The 14237-nt window shown below is 36.9% G+C and overlaps 1 protein-coding gene across 3 annotated transcripts in view; it reads right to left on the bottom strand.

Annotated features, from left to right (window-relative positions):
* The window catches only part of LOC149535542 (uncharacterized), a 52515-nt gene that overhangs the window by 18448 nt on the left and 19830 nt on the right, over nucleotides 1-14237 (bottom strand). For all 3 annotated transcript variants that reach the window (XM_089803446.1, XM_089803447.1, XM_089803448.1), the window contains one exon: nucleotides 12536-12625. In XM_089803446.1, the coding sequence (XP_089659572.1) occupies nucleotides 12536-12625 (90 nt within the window). The remainder of the gene's footprint in view (nucleotides 1-12535; nucleotides 12626-14237) is intronic.

Here is a 14237-nt window from a genome sequence, read left to right as displayed (position 1 = left end):
TACACCCCAATTGTTGCTGATTACCATACCTTGAAGTGCATCTTTCACTTGCACAAGTTGTCTTAAGACGATTATATGTGATGCAAAACGGGTCTCAGCAACCTGTGACATAAATTAGAGCAAAAAACAACTATTAGATACATATTTTAGAAAACTAAGAAAAGTATACACATTGGCAATTGCACAAGTAAAATATGAAAAATCAGAAATTGTCAAATATTAAAAATTAAATTACTAATTTGAGTTCAAGTTCATTTACCTTCAATAGATCCAACTTTGAGTAGTTCCTGAAAAGAGATCGAGTCATGTGGTGGTTTGTGACAAACATTTGTATGTCCTCAGCCTCTTCATACACTGTTTTGATCCACTCAATTTGGTTCCCAATCTTTTGTAGCATAAGATTGAGTGAATGGACTGCACAAGGTGTCCAAAAGATATGTGGATATCATGATTCAACCAACAAACCTGCTGCTCTACAATTCTTTGCGTTGTCTGTTATGACTTGGACAACGTTTCTTGTACCCACTTGTTCAATGGCCTCAATTAAGATATCAGCAATAAATGGCCCATCTTTTACTTTGCCCTCACAATCCACCGCTTTCAGAAACATTGCCCCTTTAGGGGACACTGCAAGGACATTGATCAAGGGACGGTTCCTAGAATCCTTCCAGCCATCTGAAACAATTGTCACCCCTGTCTCAACCCATGAGTCCCTTATGGGCTTCAATTGATTTTCAACCCATTGGACCTCATCATCCAACAAGGTGGTGCGCACTTTCTCATACCCGGGGCCACAATACCCTTTTGGAGCTTCATTGGCACCCCTCAACATGTCCTTCCAAAACGGAGAGCGGACAACATTAAAAGACAACCCATTTGCATAGAGGCATCTTCCCACCTTAATTTCAGCAATATCCCGAGCCTTGTTTTGAAAAGAAGTTTCTATTGGCCCCTTTCTTTTGTGTACAATGGGGACAGATTCAATGTTAGTGTCCATTGTAGTATTGAAGAAGGGGTGGTCTTGTACAATAACATCTGAGGGGGGCTGCATTCCCTTAGCTTTTTTACTTTTATTGCTACTACTTTCGAGTTCTATTGCCCTGCGTCCTTCTCTCTTTTCTGCTGCCTCATGCTCTTCAAAATATTTTAACATGGTGTGATTTGGTATAGGGACACCATTTTTGCCAGGGCATTTCTTGACTCCTCTTCCAATATAAACATATAGATGGCCTACCACACGATAATAAGAACTATTTCTTTCTACATCACATCCTCGACATCTCCAACGGAATGCACCACCTCCTGGAATGGGTTTTATAATGTCTACATACTTCCATAGAGGAGAATTGGAGTTGGTTACCATTCTTTGTTCAGTGTTGCCTATTGATGAAGAGGTAGATGACATTACTTTTGAACCTTTCCCTATGGCAAGAAATTACTAATTAGATATATGTTCATAATCTATATGCAAGAAAATGACAAATTTTGAAATAATGGAAAAGATTCAAGAACTTAGAACATATGAAAGATTGAAAGAGAAATGAAAAAAAAATGGAAAAACTAGAACAAAACAATAGTAAATGGAATAAGATCTTACCTCTTGGTCCTTTTCCAGCCATTGCAAGTTTGCAAATGTGTATAAATGATGCACAAACACTTCAAGAACACCAACAAGTCAATCTTCAAACTCCTCCTTGCACAACTGGATGCTTGCTCAAAAACTTATGTGCTCTCCTTCAAGGCAAAACAACCTATTTAAAAACATCAAATAACTATGAGAGAGCAAAAAACCAATTCATAACACTTTTTTAGGGTACATGGACCCCAAAAATTATTTTAAAATGCAAATAAATCACTTTATTTCCGCATCCGTGGGTGGGTTCTTGGCTGGGTTTGAACTTGGTTCGATTTTCCCAGCCTAGTCCGCCCGAGTTCGAATCAGGATTCGAAAATCGAACCCTGGTCGAACCAGTTCGAGGTCCAGAGGGGGGGAGGGTTCGAACCCGGGCAGACCAAGCTGGGAAAATTGAACCCTGGTCGAATTGGACCAGAATCTCGAACCAGTTCGAGGTCTAGAGGGGGGGAGGGGTACCCGTGTAACTTAGTTGGAAACGAATTGTTAGGTTTGGTAAATCAAATAAAAAGCATGCCAACGCGTATATCCAAAGGGTACCGAATATCATGTCCGCATCCAATAGTACGACGCAATAATTTGCTTTAAAAGGGTGTGTTCCCACTAGCATTTCTAACTATGGAACTTTTCTTGTGCATTTAACCAAAGCCCCCCTACGGAAAACCCCTTGAATTCTTTAGTTTCAAGTTTTCCTTTTGCCACCAATGACTTAGTCATAAAATTATGAGAAGCCCCACTATCTACTATGGTGATGACATTTTGTCCTTTAAGGGTACCTTTCATACAGAAGGGATGGTTTTTGGACTTTCGAGAAGTAATAGCGGCTATGATTACTTGTTCTTCATCATCCTCCCATACTTATCTTTCTTTTTGGGTTTTTCTTCTTCCCCATCCCTAGAAGTTGCTTCAAATTGGTGGACTTGGATTTTACATTTGTGCACAAGCTCTTATCTTTCCTTGCATCTGCAACATGGATTCAACCCTCTTTTATGACATTGGTGGCCTTTCTCCCATGGCACTCGACACTTAAAACATAAGTATTTCTTCTTTAATTCATCAATGACAGGGTTGCCCCTTCGGTGATGGTCCGTTTTTTGGAAGGATTTAACATGATCATTTAAGCTTATGTTGTTTAGGGATGATTTTTCCACATTCAACGTTGTTTCTATTGCATCATTCAAGGTACTAAGTTTGAAGGCAGCCACTAATCCTTTTATCGAATCTTTTAACCCTTCTATGAATAGGTAGGTTAGTTTTTCCTCATCTAACCTCGTGACTTCTACAGATATTCTTTGAAACCTTCAAATGTATTCGTCTACTAATCATGTTTGTCTTTTTTGAGTCAATTTTTTGAAATCTCTTTGGGGATGTTTACGATCAAATTGTTTAATCAATTTTTGAGAGAATTCTTCATAGGAGGTTATATTTTCGTATCCTTTGGTATGAACACCATGGTCAAGCATATCTAGAAAGAGAAGATTTGTTTTATGTGCAAGAATATCTGGTCACTTGATCATACTTGTGAGGAAAACAATGTAGAAGAGTCAGCTCAAGAAGTGCAGATCAGTATTGAGGAAATTGAGGACTCGTTAGTCCAACTTCAACATGATGAAGATCTTGAGAGGGGTTTTGTTATAGATAATGGTAATGATTGTTCTAGCATCTTATTTGGTGAATTGGAAGTGGTTATTGATAAATATTTTCGTGATAATGTCTATCTATTTGATATATGTAAAAACGAAAAATTGACCTCTCCATGAGGATGGACTATTTGAAAACCGTAGTGTAATAGTTGATGAGATAATACAAATGAAGATAAAGGGAGATTCTGAAAATGGTACAGCTGAAAGTAAAAATTAATCTAGAATTCAAGAACTAGAGCAAGATGATGTTACTTTAGGAGCTGATCTGAAGGACCAATCAGACATTTAATTTCTAGTGTAATGTCCCCGTCATAAAATAAATGTATTTAATTAATCTGTGTAACAGCCCGATTGATTAATTTAGTTCGGACCCATTTTATTTTGTCTTCGTAGTTTGTGTTGCCGTCGGCTATCTTTGTACACCCTCGAAATGGTTTCTTGACAGGTATTTAAGCACGGCTGTAGGTAGTCTATAGGTATGCTTTGGATTATATTTTCTCTATACTGCAGATTCCTATTGGAGTTCGGAATTGTCCGCCATTTCAGAAGTGAAAGATCTTCCCTATTTGGTTCATGCAATTTCAGTGGGATTCAACCCTCACTCTTTTCTATTGTTGCATGTATTACTTGGATCAGATCTGGCAAGTTGGAGTATCTTTGGTAATTATTATTCGCATCTAAGTCTCTGCTATTGTGGATTTTTCTACGGTGTACTATGTATGAACCACGATTACATTCTGTGTTGGATTCTGGTTGCTATCCCCCTTTCTCCATACTGTCCTTCCTCACAGCTTTCACCATACATACACCTCGACTTACCCATCATTCCGTACTGAGATAAGTCTTTTGGATCACCGTACGACCCTACTACAGTCACCGTATGGTCTACTTCAAGACACCGTACAGCCATCTCTAATCCACCGTACGGCTTGCTCTAATTCAATCATACGACCTTCCTAGCACAACGTACAACATTCTAAATTTCAGTTATACGATTAGTGGTCGTGCAGCACGAGTAGTGGCCGCGTAGCATGAGTAGTAGTCGCGCAGCACAGGTAGTAGTTGCGCAGCACAAGAGCATCTCCGAAACCGTTCAGGAAAGTGGTCACACAACACAAGTAGTGGTCGCACAGCACGGACAGTAGTTGCGCCAACACGAGTAGGTGGCCGCACAACACGGGTAGTAGTTGTGCAGCACAAGTTATGACCGAGCAGCACGAGCATTAGTCACATAGCACAAGCAATGGCCGCACAGCACGGGTAGTAGTCGCGCAGCACGGGCTGTGACCGCGCAGCACGGGAGTGTCTCTGGGACCATTCGAGAAAGTGGCCACATAGCACGAGTAGTGGCCGCGCAACACGGGCAGTAGTCGCGCAACACGAGTAGTAGCCGCACAGGACAGGTAGTAGTCGCGCAACACAGAAGAGTGACAGCGCAGCACAGGAGCATCTCCAAAACTGTTCGGGAACATTACATCTAGATGATGATTTTGGAGCGTATAATTTAGAAGATAAACTAAAAATATCAAACGATATGATCATTGTAGCCTTAGTGCATTTTGATAACACACATAAAAACATTGAGGAAATCGTGTGGGAAGTATAAAGTATTGAAAAGGAGAAGGGAATAATGAAGGGAACCAATAGTGCAAGTCTTCACACTCTTAAGAGGGCATTGGAAAGAATGAAATCAGATTACTTGAAGTTGCTCAAGGTCTAGGATATAGAGGAGGTGGATGAACTTTTTCTTCAGCTAAGTATGACACATTACTCTTTATACCAGGGTGAAAATCAAACTTCTATTGCAGCCCTTCACAAGGATGATGAAATTAAATATAGAACTGGGGAAATGATACAAATTGTTGAAGGGATCAATACCATTTGTGAACATGAAAATGAGTGCAATGTTTCCACCATTCTCCATCCTGATGGGGAGCATTATGCTGAAGAGGACTATATGGACCAGCAAGAAGCAAACCATGAAAACTCTAATTTTAATGACAACAGTTATATATGTACACAATGCCACATGGATAGAGATGAAACAAGTGAAAATGACTCAAAGATTTCACTTGATGGTGATCATCTCATTAATGGAGTTGTTGACTTGAGTGTTGGTACTTATGGTGATGCTAAAAATTCAGAATTGTCCTTAATGTACGCTGGTAGTTCCTACCAAATTATCTAGAGGCATATCACCAAATCTTCATGAGATGGAAGCTATTTATTTGCTAGTTGGTGATTTTATCTTTATGCATACCCCAGCTATTAATGGTTGTTACGTTGGGTCTGCTATTATTTTTTCAGATTTGGTTCAGCCTCCTGAGGTTAGCGAGTTGTAGGTTGATTCATGGATATTCCTCATCTTGAGACATGCACCTTATGAGATGGTTACCCTTCCCGTACAGGGGGATAATGACAACAGCGTCATCTTCTGTATTGCTGGTTCAATTTATGAAAGAAATATGTGGTGGACTTATGAGTTGAACTTCATGCATTTTTGCGGTTTTGGTTGTGTGATGTGTTTGTTCAGTTGGTTGGACCAGAAGGATAGGCTATTAGACATCCATTACTCCTCCCAGGATTGTGTTAATAAGATGGTTTGGGATCCAAGTGTTGACCGGATGTATACGTGGCATTTTGAAGATTTGGTGGTATTACTACACAGTTTGAGATCTGGGGCAGTTATGATCAGAGTAGCGCAGCCTATAGACGCAATGGTACTTCACAGATTGGCATAGGGATCCAAGGATCCGCTTGATGGATGAGTTGCATTTTGATACCTTACTTCGTAGTGTGGAAGGATGTGTTTCTAGATTGGGCTTTAAAGCTACCTGCAGATTTATATGAGATCCTGGTACTGATTGTTTGAGGACAAGAAATCTCGAGGAAGGAGGATTGTAATGTCCCTTTTTGGGGGACATTAGAAAATTACTAACCCAACTTATAAAATAATTAAAAGTGACGTTGGAGTTAAATTAAAACTATTCAAAGATCTCTTTTAATTAAAAAGGAGAAAAGGTGACAAAAGGGAAATAAGATGAAAGACAATATGGGCATCTGAAGAGTCACTGTTGAGCATTAAAAGAGGAAGTCTCACTCATCTTCAGCATGCTTGGTTATTGGATTTCAAATCAGTTTTCTCTTGGAGAAACATGGAATCATGTTGCTTTCATTTTTAGAACCAGCTTTGAGGACAGAAACCCTCTAGCCGGACAACAGTGGACGGGAACCCATTGTTCATGGGAGACGTCATTTCAGGTGTCTCACTTGTCTTTACATTATCTTATGTTTCCAATCTGACTGTATTTCTATGTTTAAGATTGGACTGGATGTCTGTTATTGTATTGCAGATGTATAATGCAATAACATATTTCTGAAGAATATATATGGATTTGCTGGTAATAATTCTGTATTGCAGAAAATCATAATACAACAGAAGTTTCAGAGGTTTTCTGCATGAGCATTTTTAGTTTAATTCTTAAGTTTACTGCATGCAATATCTGTCTGCATTCTGATAATTGTTTGCGAGCAAATTTGGGAGAATATCCATTCGGGATATTATTGGAGTTTATTGTTTGCAATAGGCCATTATATGATTTATGATCTTCTTGTTCATGTTTAAAGTTTGCCTTCTCTGTTATGCATCTAAACATTTATCATATATTATTATTACAAACACATTGCAAATCTGAAACTGAAAACAATACATTACATCTGCAAGCTTTATCACGGTTCTTGTTTTGAAAGACTATTGTCATGACTCATATTTTTGGATTTTCTATAAAAATTAAATTATCTTAAAAAAATTGATGTACCCAAGTACCCTCATCCCCTATTTAAAAAATAGTTGTACCCGTACCCTAAGTATCCCCATCCCATGCAACCTTGCTTTTTATTGTATGGGGCTTAGTCAAATAATCAATCAATATTGTTATTGTTCTTATTGTCTCAAGCCAATGTTTATGATCTATTTGTTTGGGAAATTTATTATTTATTTTCTTACTTTTATATTTTAATATCAAAATAATTATTTATTATTAAATTCTAATTTTTAAAATATTATCTACAATTAATATATTTTCAAAATGGGGGCATTAAATAAAGGTTCATAATGCACAACAATTGTTGAAGGTTTTGCAAACTAGGTAGCAAGCTAAGTGGGCTTAACCTTGGAGGAAACTTGTGGTTAAGCATGCTTGAGTTGAGCAATACTAGGATGGGTGACGTCCCCAAAAAGTCCCAATGCTTCACCATTTTGAGCATCACCTAGATGCAATGGGTGCAATATGTTCCATTTATTCTCATGAAAAATCAGTTCTTGTGAATCTCTACTCATGAAACATGGGTTAACGAGTTTGACTCAAAAACTACACAATTGAATATTGATAGAAATATCACAATTTGACTTGGCATGCAAAATATCTTCTACTTATCAATTGGTGAGCTTGAGAGCTCTCTAATGAGTGGTTCATTAGGTCCAACCTTTGTTGAAGGTTTTGCAAATGGAGTAGCAAGCTAAGTGGTCTTAAGTGTGCTTGAGTTGGAGCAATACTAGGATGGGTGAGCTCCTAGGAAGGCATAATACTTTGCCCCTGTGAGCATTACCTGGATCCAATGCGCGTCAATTGTTCCATTCATTCAAATCAAAGATGGGTTCTTGTAAACCACACTCAAAGTACATGGCTCAATTAGTTTGACTTGAAAACTATACAATTGAATCTTGATAGAAATATCACAATTTGACTTGTTGTGGAAAATATCTCCTACTTATCATATATAACCCCATCAAGGGTATCATTGACTAAAGATTATATTGACAATTCAAACATATTGCTATTACCTACTATTTGAATCCAATTTTTCCCTTCTCCAATTTGATCGGAGCTATTGAGGGTGTTACGGATGGTCTCAACACATGTATAGTGACAATGATCCATAATCAAAACCTAGAGGCCTCATTCATGATGAGTTATAGAAATAAGTGTGAGAAGGGGAAATTGTTTTATTTGTGTCTATGCCTTCAAGGAGAGTGCTAAGTGCTCCATTCATTATCATGAGAGATGTGTTCTTGGGAACCACCTACTCATGAAACATGGGTCAATGAGTTTGACTTGAAACCTAGACAAATCCTAATAGAAATATAATATCTTGACTTGCTATGGAAAAAATCTCCTACTTGCCATACATAACCCTATCAAGAGTGTCAATGATTCAAGATCTAACTAACAACTCCAAAATACTGCCATCACCTGCTATGTGAATCTGATTTTTTCCTTCTCCAATTCATTCAGAGTTAATGAGGGTGTTATGGATGGCCTCAACACGTGTATAGTGACGATGATCTATAATCAAAACCTTAAAGACCTGATTCATGATAAATTACAGGTATAAGTGTGAAAAAGGTAGATTGTTTTATTTGTCTATGTCTTCAAGGAGAGTCACTTCGTAAGAAAAAAAACATATATATTTCATCTTATTTATAGTTGACTTTAAATTTGAGGTTTTCTGACATTCATACAGAGTGATAAAGGCTGTCCTTGCAAATTTGTGCTGAGAAGAATTTGGTGCAACAACACCTAATCTTCAACGACTAACCATATGCATTTTGTCGAAGCCCTATAATGCTTCCAATTGTGAATGTGATTCAAATTATTTTTACACAATGTTGGTTAACAGTTTGTCCCTCTTGCCAACTTGGCTTTACCTTGACTCTAGATGCCCAAAATGTGAGAAAACAAAAGGATGTCACCAACAAATGGGTCAGTGTATGTGTTATATCACTGCCCTCTGAATTATAAGGTACAGCTCCCTTATATGCAAGATATGCAATGAATTGCGTCTTTAATAGATCATTGAGATGGGAGTATGCTCTTAACCTGAGAGCAAAAGAGGATAAACCAAGATGCTCATAACTACAAACAACCCAAGCCAAAATAGATTTGGACAACCTATAACACCCAGTGGAATGGATATCACAAGCTACCTTGAAGTCCTTCTAAAACTACTCCTACTCTACTCTAAATGCAGATTAGTCCTACTGAAATGTAATCTAGGGAGAGAGCAGAGATGCACATGTAAGATGAAATGGAACCCGCCTTAACTGATAATCCTTTACCAAAATGGAATTTGACAAGGAATTAACAGCTCCAAATGCATCTATCCTACAATCCCATTGAGACTTTTCTAGGATGTAAGGTTAGCTCAACTGAAGGAGACAATGAAAGGAACCTAGGCATGCTAGTCCTAAATGGAATCAAAACATCACATTACCTAACTGCAAACATCATACAAATCCTTCATTCCATCTAACTCTTTGGTTCTCACTCAACATCTAAAAATGCAAGGGGAAAAGTTGGATAGAATTGTCGATCCTTTCCATTAACTCAGAAAATTACATATATAGGCCCCCTTTTAGGGTTCTTGGCCAGTTACAGATTCATCAGTTACATTAACAGGGCACTTGAATTGCTCAGAAATCCAACAGTTGTCAATTACAATTCAATACATCAAAGAAAGAAAGCAAAAATGGTTAGAAACTCTCGAAATGGTTCATATTCCTCTTTGATCTGTAACAGTCGCCTTGTTTTCAAATCCATGAAATTTGTATCCCAACGGTCACAACAAGTTTGAATTTTGGCCGTCGATCATAAACCAATGATTGCGATTAAAACCTAGCAATTCCCTGTATGACTTTCTTCATGGCTCCACCCGTGTATACATGTCAAATTGCCGTTATATCAATATGATTATTTTTCTTGCATCTTTTGGAAGCAACATAACAACAAGCGTTGATCTTCTCAAGATCCGACAGTTGCAAAAAAGATCTCAATTCTCTTGTTTGGTTTGTAGTGCGGATCCACCTTCCAACTATGTACATCGTGGCAGATAGGTGGCACTATTTTATTGCCTGGAGAATTTGACAACTACAGAATGTGATGGGCCCATCGAGACACGTGTTGCTCTGTTGCTATGTCGCCATAATTAACAATCGAGCAACTTTACATGGCAACATAACGACAGTCGTAGATCTATCTTGAGATCAATGATCCTCGTTGTGTTTCTTAATGATTGCACATGACTCAAAGAAGGTCCCACATCAATTGGGTCCCGCGGACAGGTGTCAGCTTGTCGCTATCTCGCCATGACTATTCCTCGTGTAACTTTAGAAAGCGACATAACAACAATCGTGGATATGCTTTTGATTTGACGGTTAGAAAGATACATCTCTTAGGTCAATTATAATTCCATCTTAAATTACTATCCGTTAATCTGGTCTTCATCTGACAATTTGGACTTAATCTCTGAGCCATTTGAATTGTCAACTTTGCAATGTAAACGCACGGATTAAATATAAGCCATCGATTGGATTTGAAAAAGAGTCATACCACCTTTGGTCGGGTTCTTTCACCATTTCTAAGGATTTATCTGCTTCTACATTCGATCTGATTTCTCTGGTTTCCAAGATGTTCCTATGATCTACATATAATCTTTTAGCCTTGGTCCTCATATTCTTTGCTGCCATTTGCTTCGAATATGCCTATGATCTCAATATTCTACCTGCATTATGCCTCCAATGGAACACTTGATCATAGAGTTAAGGTTTCTTATGAATAGAATTGATTCTCTCTCTCATCTAGGGTATGCAGAAACTTACCCCCCCAAATCCTAGTCACCTAGCCTTATTGAATCCATTACATTGTTCTTGTATTCCCACCTAGGCAACTCAGAGAGAAAGATGAGGGAGGAAATCCTAATGGCAACCTAGACCAGACACAGACACGAAACATTGACACAACCCTAATCCTAGAAGTTTGAAAAATATAGGAGACCGAAATCATGGCAACACACAGTAAGTGCAATAGAGTTCACTCAAGAGCACTTCAATGCACATAACCCTTTGGTTGAAGGCATTAAAAGTGAAGGGATAGGAGACACGTGCAACACTTGACCTCAATGACATTAAGTTTCATATTGGATTGTTGAGGATGTCGATCCCATTTTTAGTGCTAATAATACTAACTTGGAGAAGGAGATAGTGGAGTGGGGAGTAGATCAGGCAACATATGAAAAGGCCTTAGATGAAGCATCAGACAAGAGTTTATCAATTTAGTATCATGATCATATGCCTAAACTCTTGTTAAGAATGATATTTTTCTTCAACAAGAAGTTGCAGCGTCCATCCAATTCAAGGACACCCACAGCCATTTCGTAGCTTCAATATGGGAGAAATTTATAGACAACTAACATTGAATTATGCTTGGCATAAAACAATTATATCAAAACTTTAAGTTGATGTGTTCAACTTGTTTTTTGATATGTGATATGCATCAAGCCTAATTTTTATCTATAAAAAAATGAAATCAATAATAATATGCATGTTTTTAACACATACAATTTTCATGTGTTTTTATGTTTGGAAATTAGTTTAGCCCCAAGTTAGCAAAATCTTTGGGACTGATGAGTTTTTGCCAAGTCCAATCATTTGAACTATGCTTGTATTTTTTATTATAGGAAAAACTTAATTCACTTGCTTTATAGGTTACCTTTAAGACATAAATGATGTGGTGTGATTACAGAAATATCTACCACTTGAGCAATAAATGCATATACAAACAATTTTTTGCCTAAAACTTATGTCTAACATTCAACTGTATCTAACAGCATCCATAAGCCTAACTACTGAAATCAAAGGAGTCATCATACACAAGCAAAAAATATGAAGAATCTGATTAGATCTTGGTCAGAGGGTAAGAGCATTCCCAAGCTAGGTCTATGGGGGTCACATAACACCACTTAATTCCAAACAAGCGTTCTATAACTGAATAGACACTTCAACTAGAAGAAAGGGAATTCTAAAAGTCAACTAATGCAATGTCACACTTCAAGGACAAAATCTAACATGTTTAAATTATATAACATATCATTTTTGGGGTACCTGCACAGTCATTTCACTATACAACAAAACAACTTTAACATCTCTGTCCACAAAAAATGGAAATGCAGCATTGTATTTCACTTCACATTACTGACCTAATAAAGGAGTAGCAAGTTAACATGTTCTATTCATTACTGTTAGCTACAGGACTCACTTTGGCTTAAGTGTGTGAAGAGGGTACCTATGCAGTTATTTCACTATACAACAAAACAAGTTTTACATCTCTGCCCATAGCATTGTATTTCACTTCACCTTACTGAAAAAATAAAGGATTAGCAAGTTAACATGTTCTATTCATTATTATTAACTACAGGGACTCACCTTGGCTTAAGTGCATGAAGGATATATTCAGTAGAGTTGAGTGAAAGAACATCAACCATATGCTTGTATTCCGCAGTTTTCAAAACTTCCCTGTCCCAAAATTGAAAGACAAACCCTAGGCCTCAGTCCAATTGTAGTACTAAATACGACATGCACGACTGCTAGAAAATAATAAAATTATTATATGAGACTAAAATTCATAGGACATTTGTATCAGATCATATTGATAAAATCTTGAAAAGAGCTGAGAGCACCATTAGTTAGGATGTAGTGTATGCTGGTTAGGAAACTTAAATATCTTCTCCCTAATTAAGATTTGTACTTTAGAAAACAGAAGATACTATGAAAAGAGACAGCTTGTCAAACAGTGAGGATGTGATATTGATATTTCTAATTAGGAAGATGTAAAACTCTTTTGTGTTCTTTATTTAGTTGGAAGCTTCAAAGGATACATATTCACATTGGTTATAAATTTTCATCATACAGAGACATAAGCTAAACATTGTTGCAGAGGTTAGATAGTATAATTAATCCTTCAATCCAAGAAAGAAAAGAAAAATAATTGACCACCCAAGAAATAAACATACACTAAAACTGATACACCCATAAAAATAACATAACATGAAATAGCAAGGAAACCAATCGTTTTCATGATGCTACTTAGATAGAATCCGCTGTAATTGTAACAACCAGATTTCCCGGGTCTTAATTGACAACTAGCATACTCAAAGAAATGAAGTTACTTCTTCAATTTCATAGGAAGACAGTTACATCAATTTCGTTTATATAAATGAGATTAACGGTTAAAATCAGTCAAACAAAATTTCTTAACTAAAAATTGAAAACACCATCAATGAATTTACTATGAAATTAAAAACTACATACCATGGAATTAGAGACCGAAGTCAATCTAGGGATGCTTCTACAACCACCCAGGTTAGTCCACAAATACCACTATAATAATATCATATAACGACTACCATCCAATACCGCTATATCAAAATCAAATAATGATTACCATTAAATACCAGTATATAAAATTAGGGCATCACATACCGCTATATCAATTAGGGCCCGTTTGGTTGCTGAAAGAGGAATAGGAAAATTGGAATAGGAAATGTATTTTCTGTTTGGTACCCCAAATCAGAATAGGGAATAGGCATACATATTCCAATTTTGCCCCTAAAATGAGCATATGTCCATTCCAAAAAATAATTGTTATTGGAATAGGCCATTCCTATCCCCAATCTGATTTTTTTTTAACATTTTTTTATTATATCTATTTGTTTAGAAAAATGAAATAAATTATATTTTTCATTAACTTCAATTAATAAAATAAATTAACCTTTTTACCATTATTGAAAAAATGAACCAAAAAACAATAAATTAAAACAAAAAAAATTAAGAGAAATATTTTTAAAAATACAAAACTTAACCTTATTCCTATTCCATTTTTGTACAACCAAACAATAGATTAACATATTGCCAATCAAATTCCAAGTCAACCAAACAGGATTGGAATTGCCCTTTTCTATTCACATTCCCCATTTCCATTCCCATTCCAGTTTTCTATTCTAATTTTCAATTCTTATGCCAACAACCAAATGGGCCCTTAGGGCATCGATTACCATTGGATCATTTTGGGCTTGAGATAACACTGTATCACTTAGGGCTTCAATTACCATTGGACCATTTAGGGCAT

Source organism: Cupressus sempervirens, chromosome 10 (assembly GCF_028749045.1).
Source record: "Cupressus sempervirens isolate cs-2001-9-10 chromosome 10, ASM2874904v1, whole genome shotgun sequence".
In the NCBI taxonomy this organism is placed as follows: domain Eukaryota; kingdom Viridiplantae; phylum Streptophyta; class Pinopsida; order Cupressales; family Cupressaceae; genus Cupressus; species Cupressus sempervirens.
The sequence above is the reverse complement of the archived record's forward strand: the minus strand, read 5'-3'. Positions and strand labels throughout refer to the sequence as shown.